Source organism: Rhinoderma darwinii, chromosome 8 (assembly GCF_050947455.1).
Source record: "Rhinoderma darwinii isolate aRhiDar2 chromosome 8, aRhiDar2.hap1, whole genome shotgun sequence".
In the NCBI taxonomy this organism is placed as follows: Eukaryota; Metazoa; Chordata; class Amphibia; order Anura; family Rhinodermatidae; genus Rhinoderma; species Rhinoderma darwinii.
The window spans coordinates 10,101,744-10,123,046 of NC_134694.1; the positions used below are offsets into that span (position 1 = coordinate 10,101,744).

Sequence of the window (21,303 nt, forward strand, 5' to 3'; positions counted from 1 at the left end):
CCCTGGGATACAGAGTCTACCCCCTCACTGACCATCAGGAAGTACCTGAACCTGGGCACGAGCTGGTATAGAGAATATACATAGCTGCTCACTGGCCGGGATTATTTAAAGGGACACTTCATTTTTATGAAATTACTTTAAATAGACTTAGGATCTGTATAAATTCTGTTATAGTTTGGTCCCAGAGGGGTAAAGTTGCAGAAGGGACAGACGCCCATGATTATGGAGGAGCTTACATTGATCACTATAGAAATAAACAACAACCACTAGCGTCAGCATTTATATTACAACAAATGGCAAATCAACCTCATCAGTCACCAGCTCCACAATTTTTATAGAATTTGGCACCTATAGTTGTTGGCAGGGGCCCCATTTTTATTGCCGATTCTGATGAGATTTCGCCGTCAAAATCAGTGCCAAAAAACTCAGTGTGAACTGGGCCTTACTGTGGGTTGAAAATACAGTATCTTTGTTCATTTATTTCCTTACATGACGTGCACAAAATTGTGAAAAAAAAATTAATGTAAACATATGCTTAGGCCATATTCACATGCTGGGGATTCATTCAGGATTTAGGTCTGGATTTCGCACCTAAATCCAAGCAGAATCCGCCAACATTCGTCCAGCAATGCAGTATTTTTTTTACCTTATCCACAGCCTCAGGACAAAAGCTGAAAAACCGCAGTTTATGCCCTGTTCACAGTGGCGTAACTACTGCTGTAGCACCCGGTGGCGGTGCTAGCAGCCATTATGGCTGCTACAGTGGTAGCGACGCCACTACGGGGCCCGCACCGCCCGGCCCCTAACATTTATAGGCCGGGTGGCATCGCTAGTACCAGAGGGGGCCCCGGTGGTAGCGACAGCCACATTTACTTTTCTCTGCGTCCAGAAACAAATGAATACTATAGGCTGCAGGCCACATTAGGCCTGTAGCCTATAAGGTGCTGGGAAGACTCCCTGCGCAGGCCGGCCTGCATCACGCTGGTCTGCGCATAAGTCCCGACTGGAGGCTGTGCAGCGCTCCATCCTTTGCGGGAATGGGGCAAGGTAAGTACAATATAGATATTATTTGCGGGGGGGCTGTGTGCCAATATACCGGGGGGGAGCAGGGTGACACTATATACACAGGATGAGCAGGGTGGCACTATATACAAGGGGGAGCTGTGTAGCACTATACACAAGGGGTGAGCTGTGTGGCACTACTAAGGGGGGCTGTGTGGCTATATCTACTAGGGGGCTGTATGGCACTATTTACAAAGGGAAAGAGCTGTGTGGCGAAATCTACAGGGGTCTGTGTGGCACTATACAAGGGCAGAGCTGTGTGGCACTATATACAAGCGGGTCTGTGTGGCACTATTTACAAGGGAGGGCTGTGACGCTATCTACAGGGGTCTATTTATGGTACCATATGACCACGACTTCAGCTATCCGCTCTCATGAATTCTAAACATAAGGGGGGTGCAGGTCTACCAGATTGGTAGTTGACTGGTTCCACAATAGGGGTTGTAAGCAATGGCTGAGGAATCTCTTGCTCCTCTGTCACTTTAAACATTACTATGGGTGACACCAAGAGGCCGCCCTCCCTTAACTGACTTCCCCCTCCGCATACAACAGATCATCAGGCTCTGGGACAAAATAATGATTAGATCAGGCCTATCTCATCACTCAGGGGTAACGGCACCCCTCTTTGACAATCCTGCTTTCCCCCCGACTTTGCATAGTGAGAACTTCCTGGGATGAGGAGAGAGATAATATTAGACTGGTTCCAGTAATGATGGGCACCTCGCACCTTTCTTCTTTGAGCAAATTACAAGAGACATATACAGATCCGCCACTAAGCTGGTTTGAGTACACTCAGCTACGCACCTATCTCCACACCTGGGGGCCGGGAGGGTTACCCCCTTTTAGTATTACTCCTTCTACAAACCTCTGCTCCAACACAGGACATTTCCACCCTCTATGGCCTTCTCTTAGGGGGCATGCCTGGTCCGCCACTGGCCTATCTCCATTCTTGGGAAAGAGAACTGGGTGAATGTCTGCCCGAGGCGGAACGGTCCAGGATCTTTCTCCTGACACATAAGATGCCTATGGCATGTCACGCCCAGGAGAAGAATTGTAAAATTCTGACCAGATGGTATTGTTGTCCAGAGATCCTCAATAAAGTTTTCCTTACGGTATATAATTGATGTAGGCGTTGCAACACAGAGGTCGGCAATATGCTACATATATGGTGGAGTTGCCCTGTTCTACGACCACTTTGACAAACCATTTTCGACGTATACTGTCAGGTTACTGGTATAACCATTACGCCTACTCCCAAGCTGGCACTGCCCTCGTTGATTTCGGGTCCTCTCTCGTCATTTTTGGACAACGACTAGATCTGTCATTCCCAGATAAGGAAATCTCCTACCTGTCCACCATTGAGTGAATGGATCTCCGAGATGAATAACTTGCAGCGAATGGAGTGTTTGACCGCGGAGAGTATGGAGAGCACTGATCAGACTCTACTCGCTTGGTTTCCATGGTCTGATTGCAAGAAAAGCACCGGCTTTGCACAATGGTTACAGCGGAAGCATCATCCCATGTGACCGCCACTACAGGCTGTGATTGGCTGCAGCAGTCACATGGGTTGAAACGTCATCCCAGGAAGCCGGTCTGCAGGAAGAAACACAGACTCCTGAGTTCCTTTTTTTTTTTAGGCGATTCCACCGCAAAAAACGCAACAACTTCTATTTGTTGCGAGTTTTACCTCCCCATTTAATATACTGGGGAAAACACGCAACAAAAAAGCAGCGATTACGGAAATACAATTGACAAGCTGCAGAATAAAATTCCGCACTGCAGGTCAATTTCTGAGCGGTTCTTCCGCTCACTATTTATTCAACGTGTGAACGGACTTTGATTTTCATAACTCAATAAAAATCCGATTGTTTAAAAAAATAAACAATGGAAACCTAGCAGAACGGGCGCAAACTGAACAGCCGAAACCAAAAGGGGTTAATCCGCGGCATAAATCCTAGTTTAAGATGCAGATTTCTGGCACAGCTTTTCTGAAAAAAAATACAAGGTGTATTTTGCCGATGGCAAATCCGTGCCACGTGGACATGGTCTACGGCCATGTTTATATGTTCAAAACCCAAGTATACTGTGGAAATGAGGGCAGGCTGCAGATTTCTAACTCCACAACACGCCTTCTATATTGCAGAACTGCTGCGGTTTCACAGCAGATTTCACTCTTTGCGTGGCACTTGCAACAAATCTGTGTACGTGCGACACATGCAGATTTTTGCAATGATTTGTTGCGGATTTACAATATACAGCAAAATCCGCTGCCCATGACCCCATGACCCCCTGCACCAGGTCTGTCAGCAGTTACTGTAGTAACTGGAACCTTATGTCCTTTTCAATAGGTCAAACTACATGAGCCACTGTTACTACGGTAAGGGAATGTTCACACGAGGGCGTCCGTAACGGCTGAAATTACGGGGATGTTTCAGCCTGAAAACATCCCCGTAATTTCAGCCGTAGCGGCATGTGCAGGCGCTTGAACGCCGCGTCCATTACGGGCGTAATTAGCGCTGCTATTCATTGGAGTCAATGAATAACGGCTCCAATTACGGCCAAAGAAGTGACAGGTCACTTCTTTGACGCGGGCGTCTATTTACGCGCCGTCATTTGACAGCGGCGCGTAAATTACGCCTCGTGTGATCAGACAAACGTCTGCCCATTGCTTTCAATGGGCAGATGTTTGTCAGCGCTATTGAGGCGCTATTTTCGGACGTAATTTGGGGCAAAAACGCCCGAATTACGTCCGTAATAGGCCGTGTGAACATACCCTAACTCTTCCATATAATTACCGTCCTCGCTCCTAAATCAGGTCCTCACACAGTGCTGGGTCCTGACGCTGTTCAGTGTCAGTAAATTGGCGCACATAACGTCCTAAAGCTGAACATTGTCCGAAACCAGCGCTGCGCCAGAGCTGAAGAAGACCCTATAGGAGCGAGGACAGTAAGTATATGGATAAGGTCTGCTGAGCCGCTGTATCTAAACCTCCCGTGAAACGCAGTCTACTGAGCCACTGTATCTAAGCCTCTCGTGGGATACTGCCTACTGAGCCGCTGTATCTAAACCTCTTGTGTGATACTGTCTACTCAACTGCTGTATCTAAGCCTCTTGTGTAATACTATCTACTGAGCTGCTGTGTCTAAACGTGGGATCTGAGCCGTTGTATCTAAGCCTCTTGTGTGATACTGCATGCTGAGCTGCTGTATCTAATCCTATCATGTTTGATACTGCCTTCTGAGCCACTGTACCTAATCCTATCCCGTGGCATAGCGGTTTTTTGTTGTTGTCTTTTTTGGGGGTCTACGACTGTGACTGCGCTATTGGTAGAGTTTTTCAGACAAAAGTCCCTGCAGGATCTAAGTCGGATACCTGCGGCCTGTGTGAACGTTACTAAGTATCTAACATTAGATTACAGGCACCAGATTCTAACAGTCTGGAGAATTGGCTACAGACTCAGGAATGTTATAAATGAGTCTGTATTCTGCTGATGAATGCCAAAGGAAATCACGGGACATTAGAGATTAGCCGACCGCCCTGCCAAGGCAATGATCAGCCGGGTCCACACAGGATGGAAATTCCACCATTTGAACAAATCCATCTCCGTGCTGTAGAACATTCCCCGCACTGAAATAAAGACTGCTCCGGATTTGACAATTCTCAGCGTGCTCATTCTGATACGGGTGGTCGCAGCGGGTTTCACCCTTGTCAGAAGAGGTGAAATCGGCTGCGAATCCGCAGCAAAATCAGGACGTAACATTGAAAAATCTGCTGTGTATGTGGGTACCCATTCCAGTCATATAACATTGCACAGCATCGTTCAGCTCTGGTCTATAACATACAGGACGATCTACAGACCCATCCTCCAATGTACTTTACTGCTGCACCTTACCTGACGCGGGAAGGGGAGATGCTGATGTCAAATTCTTGACTTTTTCAGGGTCCAAAAGTTTTAACCTGGCAAAAAAGAATTTAAAAAAATTATACTTTTTAGCAAAAGTCAATTGGAAAAAGGAGCGAGGAAGACAGAGCAGGGCCTGTGCATTTCTATGAAGCCTGGGTGACTCTGTGACAGCTCAAAGTGCCAAATATAACTGCTGTAAAAGCTACTTCCCAGTCTAGAGCATAACCGGGTGCCATTGATGAGCTTCTTGTTGCGTTTTTTCAAAGTTTTGATTTTTGAGCAAAGATGGAGAAGATAGAAGGGAGTAACAGAAGGAAAGGATATAACTACAGAGGGTTTGTTTGCAGTCTGTTTCCATGGAGACACATAGGTCGGCATAGGAGCAGTAGACACATCATGGTAGGACATTTTTCATCTAAACTATTTCCAAAGTCGCTTCGATTTTTTTTTATTTTAAATGTATTGGGGCATTATATGGTTGCACAGATGAACATATTGGTGTGTCCCATGTCATGGGTTGTTTGTATATAGAAGAAATGAAGGGACTGATTATGTTATACATGTTACACAGTCGTTAATCCCTTCCCCCGGGTCACTAGGTGAAGTGGGACTTTAGCTAATTATACAAGTAAATAAATATGAGGATGACGGGGGGCCGCCTGCAGCACCCCCGCTCTCTGCTGAGTAATTCATAGATGTAACACACAGGGGATTATTCACTGCACTGACACATGGGAACGCTGCATTCCTTTACCTGACATTTAAAGGCCAGGTCTATGATCTGGGGAGTGTAGTGACGTGCTGACGGTTAGAGACAAAAGGGAGGTCACAGACTGATACTGGAAACAACAGGATAGCTTAAGCAGCACAGAGGATTTCAGGATACCAATAAGTTGATCTTGTGGGAGGGGTCTTATATAAGCACAGAGCTGTATATGACAGGGCAGCGTCATGGTGTATGGAGAGGACACAACAGGGCAGATAATGAATCGAATAGGGACTCAAGAGCACAGAGTATTTAAGGAGAGCAGTGAGCTTTTATTGTGGGAGTCAGTGACCTGTCCACACATGACTAAGTAAGTACAGGGCTCAATGTGTCAGGGGCAGCGCCATGATGTGATGAAGGGGAATAGATACTGGAAGGAGCGCAATACTCCCTAAAGTATTCATGAGACCAATATGCTGATCTTGTGGGAGGCAGGGGGCTGTCCACTCGTCACTGGGCTGTATATGACAGAAGCCGTATTGTGATGTGAGGAGAGAACACAGACAGAGATAGCGGAATGAATAGGGTGTCAGCAGCACAGAGCATTTCAGGAGATGAGCATGCTAACCTTGTGAAAGGCAGATGCAGTGTATGATAAGGAAATAGAGACCAAATGGAAGGCCACAGACTGGTAGACTATCCTAGCATTTATATGAGTGTTTCGCTTACCCCGTCTTCTTCATTCTCACAGGTACGAGCACGTACGGTGTTGTGTATTTCATCCGTAATAAAGGAGCGCTGTGTCTCTCTCTGGTTACCCCGATGCTCACGCTACTCGCTCCTCTCTGTGGGGAACAAACCAAACTCATTATAACATCCAAACACCTATAGATCCAATGCTGCAAATATGGGGGAGGGGGAGTAAAAAATCTGCAGCCCCAGGAGGTCTTCACTGTATGAGATACTAATAGAAATATACTAAATATATTATAAATAACGGGGCTGATTAACTGAGACATTTACAGCCACGTTGATGTGAATGACCCTCTGCTCAGAATTATGTCAGATTTCCAGTAGCAGAAATCTCTGAGGGGTTTGATCTCTGTTATGAGCGGTTTCTGTACATTTCAGTTACTTCCTGTTCATTTTCCTCTTAATTACACCCACCCATAAACTTAGCACATTTTGGCTACTTGCAGCTACCACAAGAGGGAGCTCACTGCATACTTATTTATACAGCTCCCATTGAAGTAAATGGCAGCAATATAAATAGATATGCAGCAAGCTCCCCCTAGTGGTGGACTTGTGGTAGGGGGTGGACAATCCAGGAGAGTAGGAACATATATTATTAGTATGACAGTGGTTTATGCCAGTCGGGAGGCTACCCCTGTAATAGATCCACTTTAGGCACAAGTTTTGCTCTAGAGCAGAACTCCCAAACCTTTCATACCTTGTGAGCCACATTTAATTTTGAGCGCTGATCAGGGGCCACATTAACCTCATAAACGGAGACGAGACTTAAGAAATCATAACCTTGCAAACATCTGCAGAAAAATATTTCAGTGTGAAGTTTGACACCCGGATATTTAAAGGGTTATTCCTACTTTAGACATTTATGGCAAAGCTACAAGATATGCCGTAAATGTCTGATAGATGCAGAGCTGGGACTCGCACCTATCTAGAAAACGGGGTTCACCCGAACCTCATCCCACCTGGTGAGGCAACACCATCCGGGAGTACAATGAATGGATATGTGGCCGATCAGCTCTCCATTGATTCCTATGGTAATTAATGACAGTTCTGTAGCTACATAGGAATGAATGGAGAATTGTGCACACATGCTCAGCCGCCTCTCCATTCATTCTCCACCTGGATGCGGCATTGTTTGGGGGGTAGGATATGTCTACAGTGTTGTGAATGTCATATTATAGCCGGTACATATGATCAGAACTCGGGGCTCCTATGGCGAGCCACTGGTTAGGGAGCGCTGCTCTGGAGGAAGCAAGAGTCTGAAAGCAATGGACAGCCAAATGCTTTATGGCACCTGCAGTGGGCAGAAGCCTCAACATTGTGGACACCCCCCCCCCCCTACATTGCATCACTAGAACCTGGTGACTTGTTGCCCTGACTGAGAGTAACCTCCGGGGCATTTAATCTTACACCGTGACATTTGGCAAGCACAAAGCCATTAAGTTTCTCCCCTCCTATCACTACTGGCGCACATGCCAGGGTATCACTAACCTTTGCTTTCAGCGCTGGACTCAGAGCGGTCACACTTCCTGCTGGTGGTCGTATACTAGATGCGGGTGCGCTGGCAGTGCCACTTATGGAGGAGGAGGAGGATTTTGATGGGGTCTTTGCATTGCTGAGGGATTGAATACAATTATTATTATTATTATTATTAATAATGTTCAGTGGGGCAGGAACGCTGCATAGTAGGAAATCCTGCACCATTAAATGTTTGCAGCCCCTTCTGCTGAGTGATACATATGTATACCCCGTAGACAGACATCACTACCACCGTGCTGGACACCCCTCCTCCCAGGCTCCGTATGGAATGTGTAATACCCGTGGTCACAGCCACGTTTGGATGGTTCACCTTTAAATATTCTACTCCAAACTGAACTTTCGTTTCCATGCAGGAGGATTTCTGGCAGATACAGTGAATATTACACAACGTCATATATAAAAATATTTAAAGGGCATGTACAGGATTAGAAAAGCATGGCCACTTTCTTCCAAAAACATGGCCAAACCTATCCACATGGTGTATGTTGTATTGCAGCTCTGTACCATTCAATGGAACTGAGCTGCAATACCAGACACAACCCATGGACAGGTGGGGCGCTGTTTCTGAATGAAAGCAGCCATGTTTTTCTAATCCTGTTCAACCCCATAAGCTTTTGTACACACCTTTACAATGATGCTCCAGTCCCGCCAAATCTCTGTTTACCTGCTGGAATAATGATGTTTTGCTCATAGAGAAAACTTGTCACATGACTGCAGCAGCCAATCACACCGCAGACACCCTCCACCTTGTCATCCACGTGACCGCAACAGCTAATTCTGGACTAAAGTCATTACAGCAGTGAATAGACAGAAAAATGGCAGCGGGACCCAAACATATTCATAAAGGTCGCTCTCTTATGTTATATATGTGCTTGCTGTCAGTGAGTGCAAACATTCTTGTTTTCATCCAGAAATGATTGATCCTGTGCATATCTCGGATTCTCCCGGTACAATAATTACCGTGCCCCGGGTACAGGTGCGGATGCCCTGTTTGGTGGGTTCTTGTGGGTGACTGGTTGTAGAAGGCTTCTCTTCATATATGGAGACGTCCTTATTAGTGGGGGATTCTTTTCTTTAGCTGCTGCATTGATGGCCTGGAAGACGCCAATAAAAGTTGTTATTTACCCAGCAGTGAACTGATCCAAGTATCACTAGCGACCTGATAACGGGAGTATTCACCAGTCATGTAATAGTCATATAATAACCTGATAAAGATCGTGACCCGTCCACACCGCCCCGTCATCACAAGCTACAACAGACCGAACGCATTCACCAGTCACAGATATCCCATATACAATGAGTAGAATAGATATGAGAGAATATACGTAGATACAAAATAGTAATAAAGCAGCACCGCAATGGCAGGTAAAGGGTGCAAATCCTCCAGACTCAGAGAGATATTAGATCAGAGATTACAGATAGAAAGACACGGGAGCTGCTTGTTGTAGATAATGTTACATATATAATCCTGTTATCACATATCGTCCTCCTCCCCGTATATCTCTTAGTACCGGTCTCTCCTGCTCGGTCTTATCCTCCTGGGCGCCCATTTTCCTCCGCTCACTCTTGTGCAGGAATTCCACCATTCAGCGTCCCTCGTTGCTCAGGAAACCAGGCATGACCAATCAAGCACCGCTGCCTGCCTGGGAGTGCAGAGCACATCGATCTTAAGATCAGCACCACAGACAGCTGCTGTGGTCACTACAGACACAGCCCGTGTATACAGGGGATATACCAGTCGCTACAGACACAGTCAGTGTACACAGGGGATATACCAGTCACTACAATGGCAGCCAGTGTACACGGGATATACCAGTCACTACAGACACAGCCAGTGTACACAGGGGATATACCAGTCACTACAGACACAGCCAGTGTACATAGGGTATATACCAGTCACTACAGACACAGCCAGTGTACACAGGGGATATACCAGTCACTACAGACACAGCCAGTGTATACAGGGGATATACCAGTCACTACAGACACCTCCAGTGTACACAGGGGATATACCAGTCACTACAGACACAGCCAGTGTACACAGGGGATATACCAGTCACTACAGACACCTCCAGAGCATACAGGGGATATACCAGTCACTACAGACACCTCCAGTGTACACAGGGGATATACCAGTCACTACAGACACAGCCAGTGTACACAGGGGATATACCAGTCACTACAGACACAGCCAGTGTACACAGGGGATATACCAGTCACTACAGACACCTCCAGAGCATACAGGGGATATACCAGTCACTACAGACACAGCCAGTGTACACAGGGGATATACCAGTCACTACAGACACAGCCAGTTTACACAGGGGATATACCAGTCACTATAGACACCTCCAGTCTATACAGGGGATATACCAGTAACTACAGACACAGCCAGTGTACACAGGGGATATACCAGTCACTACAGACACAGCCAGTTTACACAGGGGATATACCAGTCACTATAGACACCTCCAGTCTATACAGGGGATATACCAGTCACTACAGACACCTCCAGTGTACACAAGGGATATGGCAGTCTCTACAGACACAGCCAGTGTACACAGGGGATATACCAGTCACTACAGACACAGCCAATCTATACAGGGACATACCAGTCACTACAGACACCTCCAGTCTTTACAGATGATATACCAGTTACTACAGACACAGCCAGTGTACCCAGGACATACTAGTCACTACAGACACAGCCAGTGTACACAGGAGGTGTACCAGTCACTACTGACACAGCCAGTCTATACAGGGGATATACCAGTGACTACAGACACAGCCAGTGTACACAGGGGATATACCAGTCACTACAGGCACAGCCAATCTATACAGGGACATACCAGTCACTACAGACACAGCCAGTGTACACAGGGGATAAACCAGTCACTACAGATACAGCCAATCTATACAGGGGATATACCAATGACTACAAACACCCCCAGTCTATATGGGGACATACTAGTCACTACAGACACCGTCAGTCTATACAGGTGATATATACCGGTCACTACAGACACAGCCAATCTATACAGGGGATATACCAGTCACTACAAATACCTCCAGTCTATACAGGGACATACCAGTCACTACAGACACCTCCAGACTATACAGGTGATATACCAGTTAATACAGATACAGCCAATGTACACAGGACATACAAGTCACTACAGACACAACCAGTCTATACAGGGCATATACCAGTTACTACAGACACAGCCAGTGTACACATTAGTTATACCACTCACTACAGACACCTCCAGTCTATACAGAGGATATACCAGTCACTACAGACACATCCCATCTATATAGGGGATTTACAAGTCACTATATAGCCAGTCTATACAGTGGATATACCAGTCACTACACCGCTAGTGTCTATGCAGGTGATCCACCAGTCACTACAGACACAGCCAGTAGATACAAGGGATATACCAGTCACTGCAGACACAGCAATTGTATACAGAATATTCACTAGTCACTACACAGCCAGTCTATACCGAGTGTATAACAGTCACTACACAGCCAGTGTCTATACAGAAGATCCACCAGTCACTACAAACACAGCCAGTCTATACATGGGAGATAACAGTCAATACACAGGCAGTTTAAGAAGAGAATATACCAGTTACTACACAGCCAGTCTATACAGGGGACATACCAGTCACTACACAGCTAGTCTATACAGGGGGATATACCAGTCACTACAGACACCTCCAGTGTACACAAGGGATATGGCAGTCTCTACAGACACAGCCAGTGTACACAGGGGATATACCAGTCACTACAGACACAGCCAATCTATACAGGGACATACCAGTCACTACAGACACCTCCAGTCTTTACAGATGATATACCAGTTACTACAGACACAGCCAGTGTACCCAGGACATACTAGTCACTACAGACACAGCCAGTGTACACAGGAGGTGTACCAGTCACTACTGACACAGCCAGTCTATACAGGGGATATACCAGTGACTACAGACACAGCCAGTGTACACAGGGGATATACCAGTCACTACAGGCACAGCCAATCTATACAGGGACATACCAGTCACTACAGACACAGCCAGTGTACACAGGGGATAAACCAGTCACTACAGATACAGCCAATCTATACAGGGGATATACCAATGACTACAAACACCCCCAGTCTATATGGGGACATACTAGTCACTACAGACACCGTCAGTCTATACAGGTGATATATACCGGTCACTACAGACACAGCCAATCTATACAGGGGATATACCAGTCACTACAAATACCTACAGTCTATACAGGGACATACCAGTCACTACAGACACCTCCAGACTATACAGGTGATATACCAGTTAATACAGATACAGCCAATGTACACAGGACATACAAGTCACTACAGACACAACCAGTCTATACAGGGCATATACCAGTTACTACAGACACAGCCAGTGTACACATTAGTTATACCACTCACTACAGACACCTCCAGTCTATACAGAGGATATACCAGTCACTACAGACACATCCCATCTATATAGGGGATTTACAAGTCACTATATAGCCAGTCTATACAGTGGATATACCAGTCACTACACCGCTAGTGTCTATGCAGGTGATCCACCAGTCACTACAGACACAGCCAGTAGATACAAGGGATATACCAGTCACTGCAGACACAGCAATTGTATACAGAATATTCACTAGTCACTACACAGCCAGTCTATACCGAGTGTATAACAGTCACTACACAGCCAGTGTCTATACAGAAGATCCACCAGTCACTACAAACACAGCCAGTCTATACATGGGAGATAACAGTCAATACACAGGCAGTTTAAGAAGAGAATATACCAGTTACTACACAGCCAGTCTATACAGGGGACATACCAGTCACTACACAGCTAGTCTATACAGGGGGATATACCAGTCACTACACAGCAAGTCCATACAGGGGACATACCAGTCACAGCCAGTCTATACAGGGGACATACCAGTCACTACAGAGCCAGTCTATACAGGGCACATACCAGTCACTACACAGCCAGTCTATACAGGGGATATAACAGTCAATACACAGCCAGACTATACAGGGGATATACCAGTCACTACACAGCCAAGTCTATACAGGGAATATACCAGTCACTACACAGCCAAGTCTATACAGGGGATATACCAGTCACTACAGACACAGCCAGTCTATACAGGGGATATACCAGTCACTACAGACACAGTCAGTCTATACAGGGGATATACCAGTCACTACAGACACAGTCAGTCTATACAGGGGACATACCAGTCACTACACAGCCAGTCTATACAGGGAACATACCAGTCACTACACAACCAGCCTATACAGGAGATATACCAGTCACTACACAGCTAGTCTATACAGCAGACATACCAGTCACTACACAGCCAGTCTATACGGGGGACATACCTGTCACTACACAGCTAGTCTATACAGGGGATATACCAGTCACTACACAGCTAGTCTGTACAGGTGATATAACAGTCACTACACAGCTAGTCTATACAGGGGATATATCAGTCACTACACAGCCCGTCTATACAGGGAACATACCAGTCACTACACAACCAGGCTATAAAGGGGACATACCAGTCACTACACAGCTAGTCTATACAGGAGACATACCAGTCATTATACAGCCAGTCTATACAGGGGATATACCAGTCACTACACAGCCAGTCTATACAGGGGACATACCAGTCACTACACAGTTAGGCTATACAGGGGATATACCAGTCACTACAGACGCAGCCAGTGTATACAGGGGATATACCAGTCACTACACAGCCAGTCTATACAGGTGATATACCAGTCACTACACAGCCAGTCTATACAGGTGATATACCAGTCACTACACAGCCAGTCTATACAGGGGATATACCAGTCACTACACAGCCAGTCTATACAGGGGATATACCAGTCACTACACAGCCAGTCTATACAGGGGATAGACCAGTCACTACACAGCCAGTCTATACAGGGGATAGACCAGTCACTACACAGCCAGTCTACACAGGGGATATACCAGTCACTACACAGCTAGGCTATACAGGGGATATACCAGCCACTACACAGCCAGTCTATACAGGGGATAGACCAGTCACTACACAGCCAGTCTACACAGGGGATATACCAGTCACTACACAGCTAGGCTATACAGGGGATATACCAGTCACTACACAGCCAGTCTATACAGGGGATATAACAGTCACTACATAGCTAGGCTATACAGGGGATATACCAGTCACTACACAGCCAGTAGATACAGGGGACATACCTTTCACTACACAGCTAGTCTGTACAGGTGATATAACAGTCACTACACAGCTAGGCTATACAGGGGATATACCAGCCACTACACAGCCAGTCTACACAGGGGATAGACCAGTCACTACACAGCCAGTCTACACAGGGGATATACCAGTCACTACACAGCTAGCCTATACAGGGGATATACCAGTCACTACACAGCCAGTCTATACAGGGGATATACCAGTCACTACACAGCCAGTCTATACAGGGGATATACCAGTCACTACACAGCCAGTCTATACAGGGGATATACCAGTCACTACACAGCTAGCCTATACAGGGGATATACCAGTCACTACACAGCCAGTCTATACAGGGGATATACCAGTCACTACACAGCTAGCCTATACAGGGGATATACCAGTCACTACACAGCCAGTCTATACAGGGGATATACCAGTCACTACACAGCCAGTCTATACATGTGATATACCAGTCACTACACAGCCAGTCTATACAGGGGATATACCAGTCACTACACAGCTAGCCTATACAGGGGATATACCAGTCACTACACAGCCAGTCTATACAGGGGATATACCAGTCACTACACAGCCAGTCTATACATGTGATATAACAGTCACTACATAGCTAGGCTATACAGGGGATATACCAGTCACTACAGACACAGCCAGTCGATACAAGGTATTTATATTTGCTGCAGCTGGTGGGTAAAGATGAATGTAGGAAGCAGCACATCATCACTTTTCCATCTGATGTGTGTCATCATGGAATACATTTCCTCTCCTTTCAGGTCCTGGCACATTGCTCTGGCAATGGACAGTGTGGGGTATGTTTGCCATGTGGAATAGCAGTGGTGTGCAGATGTCTGGAGCACATGCCAGGCTCATGATGTGCCGCCTGTCTGGCACGCTGGTCCATGCCTACCACTGTCTGAAGTGAGTGCGCCTACATCTTGGCAACGGCTGTTACCATGGAAACTGGAGTTCTCCATCACTTATCTGTGTGTGACCCTTCCCCGACGAGCAGCTTCTGAATCCACATCAGCCCATGGCTCTATATTACACCAGAGGAGTACAACAGAAGCAATGCAGCTCCACCTAATACTGATTGTGCAGTCGGTTTATCATCTCTTATCTGTGGGCGCTGGAAAGAATAAAAACATTAAAAAAATCTAAATAAGAAAATAAAAACTGCAGCCTGTGAAAGCAGTAATTCAGACTGGAGTCCCGTTAGCGCGCTTTCTTTACGCTAGCACGAAGTCTTCACAGTCCTAAAGGGGCCTGACAGGTTTTATAAATAAAATGGTTAAGCGATAAACTATAAAAATAAGTCCCAGTGTCCAGATCTCTGAATGCAGCCTGCAGTGTAAAGAATGGAGGTCTTAATTCTGTTTATGTCCAGGAACATGTACACATATAAATACACTTTTTTCTTCTATTCTATACTAGACATACTGATATACAGTACAGTGGTATAAGTTATATAGAGACAGAGAACCCTTATTGGTTTGTGGGACAATATTTAGGCACCTCCCCCAACTCCAGTCCTCTGGGACAGGCATGTATGACGCAGTTGCAGGCCAAGGCCACTCCCACCCCTTTGAGGGATGTTATATATCTCCTATCTATCTATTTAATTTCTATCTAGCTCTCATGTTGGTCTATGTCATATCTATTCCTTATCTGTCTATCCAACATTTAACTTTTTAACAAGTGATTTAGAAATTTTCAGCAAACTTTTTATTTTTTTTAATTAAAAATAAAATGTCAAACATCACGTGTCAAATACAGATACTGGTGGAGCAGATCAGGTGTCTGAAATATAAATGTATATGTGAGGTGGCGGATAGCTGGTTCTGAGCATTATGGCGCTGGCAGATGGCATGACAGTAACAGGGGATGGAGTGAAAGCAGCTTCATTGTAAAGCAATGACAATGCGCTGAAAATACAGGGGACAGATGCAGCTTCTGTTTTTAATACATCCCTGCTTGCTGTTGCATCCCCCTCCCTCCCCCACCCCTGGAGGGCTCTGCATCATTCATGCATCCATCCCTTGTACATAGCAGCTCCCTCAGCAGCCAGATCCTCAGCCTCCTAATCCACAGCGGATCCACCTCTCCATTGTCTGCCATGCCAGGGGAGCTGGAGTCAGGGCTGCCGCAGATCGACCCCAGGATCCTCATCTTCCTTCTGTACATGGTGATCCTACAGGAGCTGGTCAGCGGTTGGATGGAGTATAAGAAGCTGGCGTGTAAACCCAAGAAGAAGCCTGGACCAGTGTGGTCCTCCAGGTGAGTCCCCTCCGCGATGCAGGAATTCTCCGCATTACATTGCGTATACATTCAATGCAACAGTCTCCTCTTATACAGTACCCTATATATATATATATATATATATATATATATATATATATATACACACACACATATATATATATATATATATATATATATATATTATATACAAGGTACTGTATACAGAGCTAGTAATATAAATGGTGCACGTAAGGTTAAATAAATGACATGTCTTGATTTTAGGATACCCGGCGTTCCCCTATGCAGGTACCCCAGCTCCCAGGTGTGTAGATTATTCCTTACAAGACCCGCTTCTTTACCCTCAGGCATTTGGCGGAGGGGCTGGTGGGTAAACAACCTCTTTAATGTCTGTGACTCCTATGGATTTTTTCCTTTTTATCAGGATGGGTGGGGTCTGCTTGCTTGGACCCCTGTCGCTGGATAATATCAGGACATCTATAATGCATCCTGGCAGTACGTCACGGGTGGCATCCACTTGCTATTTGCTAAATCATGAGTCAATCAGATGCATATAGCGTGCCAGAATTAGTGCCCCCTCCCCTGATTTAGTGGTTGCATACACCCGCTAACTTCTATTTATTAGGGCTCTGGGGGTATAAAGTAGTTACATATAAGGGAGTTGCATTTATAGCAATTACCAAATATGTATCTGATAGATGAAACTCTTTTTACATAGCCCCTGTCCCCGGCAGTACTAACAGAATACAGTGAGTGTGTACGACACCTATATTCACGTCAGTAGTGAGGGGAGCGGCTGTCATGATGCTTTGTGCTCTGCTATGAACGGAGTCTAATAGGACTATATTATGATACTGCTCTTAATGCAACACCCTGATGTATAAGAGATGATTCACCTTATACTTTATGAAATGTTAGATGCTTTCATATATTATCTGCAGTCCAATGTCTTAAAGGGGTATTCCGACGATTAACAGGCAGCATAGGATATGTCATACATAATAGGTAGGGATCCAGCCGGAAGATAGATAGGAAAAATAATAGATAGATAGATAGATAGATAGATAGATAGATAGATATGAGATAGATAGATAGATAGATAGATAGATAGATAGATAGATAGATAGATGCCCTACACTTGGGTAAAATGCTGCCCAAATATAGACCGAGAAACAAGGGCGTAGCTTGGGGGGCTGGAAGGGCATGTGCCATGGGTACTGGATGCAGAGGTGGGTACCACCAAGCCACTCTGCCTTGGCCAGGTTATTTCGGTACAGGGCTAGGGCAGAGAGCGGAATATTTGCCCTGGTGGAGGAAAGCCTAGTTACACTTCTGCCTAGAAGACAGACGGTCAGGTGATTTAGGTCAAAGTCGCGGACGGCTATTAACATGAAAATGTCTCCGTACATGTAGGATTACACAGTGTCTGTTCAGGAAATTTACTATATGATAAAAATACGTCTAGTCTAGGGATTACTCTGAACACGAGTCATTTCATCAAGGGTTTCAAATTCTGCACATTTTTCTCACAGCGATTACAAACAATACAAGCAGTGTTTGCTTTCCGTCATTCTACTTCAAGATAATCTCATGGTTCTTGCCTGGTTTATAGAAAAAAACTTAAAGGGGAGCTCCATCTATTATTAAATGTTGGTTTTCATAATCCATATGTTTTAACTAGCAAGAATCCTCAGCAGCTGTAATCACTGGGGTGCTCCAGTTGGTTTTCCCCCTGCAGCAATATGGGAAAAAGGTTGTCAGACCCCAGCCAGTTCCCTGTCCAACCCATTACAGGATTGAGCAGATTCAGGAGAGTCCTGTATAAATTGTTGGATACTACAGATCTTTTACTTTTTAGACAGAAAGCGAGATGAGGTCTGACAACCCTGTTCCCACGCTCTTGCTGCTGGCCAGGAGGATGGTTGCCTGGAGTTCCAGGAGGATGTGAAGACCTCTGCCGAATGCAGCTGTAAAGGATTCAAGGTAAATTACATTTGTGAGGGTGACAGATGATAAGACACACAAATCACTACTTTGCAAGAGAAATTCAGCAATGTGCATGAAGCATGTGATATTCTAAAGACAAAAAATAAAAAAGTTATAGGTTTTTGAGTCGTGTTATTCAAATTTCTATTCAGCTATTATATCAGTTTTATCTGTTTCTGGAAAAGCTGAGTGACAACAAATATATTCACCCTGACAGCACCCACCGGTGTGGTCACCCATCTTTCCCAGATGCTGCTTCGTTATGCAGTGATGCATCTTTCTCACTATAAAACGACATAACTAGGTGGATTTTCTATTTAGGACTCTAGGAAAGTTGGGTGACAACCTCCGTGGGAGCTGTAATGGCGGCCATATCTGTTGTCACCCAACTTTCCCACACAGAGGTAGAACACCTTGACAGACGAGGACGACACAAGGACTAATATTTACTGGTGATTTTCCTAAATTTAGGCGGAAATGCTCCACAATATTTGCCCTGTCCTCGGTATTTGCCCTGTCCACGGTTTAAATACAGTGTCCTGTGCCTGGGATATACAGTAAGGGCTTGTTCACATGTAACGGAATTGCTGCAGAAAATTTCTGCAGCAATTCCGCAGAAAGTAGAAGAAATTCTGCTGCGGAAAAAAAGCACCATTTCCTGCGTTTTTTACGGCAGAAACAAAATAGCGCAGATTTTGCGGCGTTTTTCCCAATGTTGGGAGTCGGAGAATTCTACTCTGAAAAACGCAGCAATTCTGTCCACTTTCCGCAGCAGGAATTGACGTGCTGCAGTCCGAAAAATACGCACCGTATGTCAATTTCTGCTCAGAAATTTTACGCAGCATGTAAATTTGTTAAAGGTCATCCACTTTGCTGCTACTGTATTCTGCTGCGTTTTTTCCATCCGCAATTCTGGATGGAAAATACGCAATTCCGCTACGTGTGGACAAGCCCTCAATCATACGTGAATTCGCTCCCATTATCTGGGATTATTGCGCTCTCTGTGGTTGTTTATTAAGCGTTTGGCTTCATTATTTTCAATATTTGACATCTTCTGAGCAGCCAGGCGGCACCCTGGATGTGCACATGTCTTACAGGCTGTTGTCTGCATCCTGCCGTATTGGAAGGAGGTGCCGTCGCCTACAACACGAGGCGAGGGAGAGAGGGAGGAAGCTGGCGGCCGTATCCTCTGCTGATCATTTCTTTACAGTTTACGGTCATCTGATCTACTGGCCATCCATGTTTAGTGATCCGCACCATTGTCCAACAGCCCCATCCAGGGTCCGCACCAGAAAGGGGTGCCCAAATTGACTTTGCTATGGGCACCTGCATACAGCAATAGTTGCATTCAAAGAAACCCTAGGGCATGGGTCAGCAACCAGCGGCACGGTTGTGAAACTACGACTCCCAGCATTCTGACAGCCTGCGACCACCCAGGGTCATTCCTAGTAAGATGGTGCTTCATGCTGGAGTTGGTGCGTGGCATCTCACACTTCACGCGGGACTGGAGCGCTCATTGCTCGTTGTCACCCCCTGTCCATCTCTTGTAGGGCTGGATGACCCACTAGCGATTACCATTCCTCTTGTTTAGTAACGTTGCTGTGATCGTGGAGACTCCTGTGAGGGTTCAAACAGCAAAAGGGGGACTGCGCCCATATCAACAGCATAGGCTCCTCTCTATGGTATGTTTGCCCCTTGGTTTTAACATGGCAACTTCCGTGGCTAGCAATCCTACCCGAATACTCACAGCAGAAGAGTTATGACCCTCATTGCCCTGGATTACCGATGGAGACCGTACCAGCCTATAGTCTACTGACCGTTGCCCCCATGAGGTAATGTTGCCCCTATGTGTCACAATTTACACTTTATACTCTCGTAATAGCATTTTGCTAGGATGGCATCTGTGTGCTCTGCCCCCCCTGATATCTTACACCTGGCTCCTGACCCTACAAGGTGCGTTTTGCACTACTCTAACCCCGTACAGCTCCTTCGCTGTATCTTGGTTCTTGTTACCCATTATTTATATGCAGGATAAAAACAGAGCAGTCGGGCCAATCTGGCCTGGCGACTAAGGGGGTCCCCACACAGAAGATGGGGGGGTGTTCAGAGATTTCTCAGCAATCAATGAATTGTCTATATTTGATCAATGTATAGCCCGAAAATTAACTCTACATTTTCTTTCTCCCTGCAGCTACACCCGTTCCTCGTCACGCATGGGCCTCTCGCCTCTAACCATAAACACAGTCAGGAAGGACCGCGCCAGGGACTACCGCAAACCCGGGAGAATTTTCCGTAAAGCCTAAAAGATGGAGATTTAAAGGTGGATGTAATGTTGAGCCTGGTCTAAGCTGCGTCAGAGCCTCTTTGTCTATTATGTCAGTTTGACGTAAAACTGGGATTGGCACTGAGACATGCTTGTCGGTGTAAGCTGAAGAAGCATCACGTTTGGGGGCTGAAAGTGCCAAAACTGAGCGAGCCCTGTGTAAGATTCGTCTGCGGACTCCACACATTGAATACATCCATTTTGTGGACTGAATTAGTAAAAATGCAGTTGGTCAATTTGCTAGGTGCGATAGGAAAGTGGCATGAGGCACCCAGTACCTCTGTGATGTTACCAGTTACAGTGTGTAGTGGTCTCCTATGTATGCAAGCTGGCACTGAAAGACCACCCTCTTGTGGCCACATTGTTATGAAAAACCCCTAGTTTTGTTGGTCGTATGTAAACAGTATATCAGGGACTTCAAGAACTTTGCGTTTTTCACAAATTGAGTAGCCTGCGAAGAATTAT

The 21,303-nt window shown here is 45.7% G+C and overlaps 1 protein-coding gene across 5 annotated transcripts in view; it reads right to left on the reverse strand.

The window, feature by feature from the left end:
• Positions 1–21,303, reverse strand: part of LOC142659187 (uncharacterized) — a 186,550-nt gene that overhangs the window by 7,807 nt on the left and 157,440 nt on the right. For 4 of the 5 annotated variants that reach the window (XM_075835044.1, XM_075835046.1, XM_075835047.1 and 1 more), the window contains 4 exons: positions 8,922–9,055; positions 7,914–8,037; positions 6,402–6,517; positions 4,955–5,019 (listed from right to left, as the gene is read on the reverse strand). In XM_075835044.1, coding sequence (XP_075691159.1) covers positions 4,955–5,019; positions 6,402–6,517; positions 7,914–8,037; positions 8,922–9,055 — 439 coding nt within the window. Of the gene's footprint in view, positions 1–4,954; positions 5,020–6,401; positions 6,518–7,913; positions 8,038–8,921; positions 9,056–9,472; positions 9,641–21,303 lie in introns of those variants that run through there. The other variant, XM_075835045.1, reaches the window with a different exon arrangement.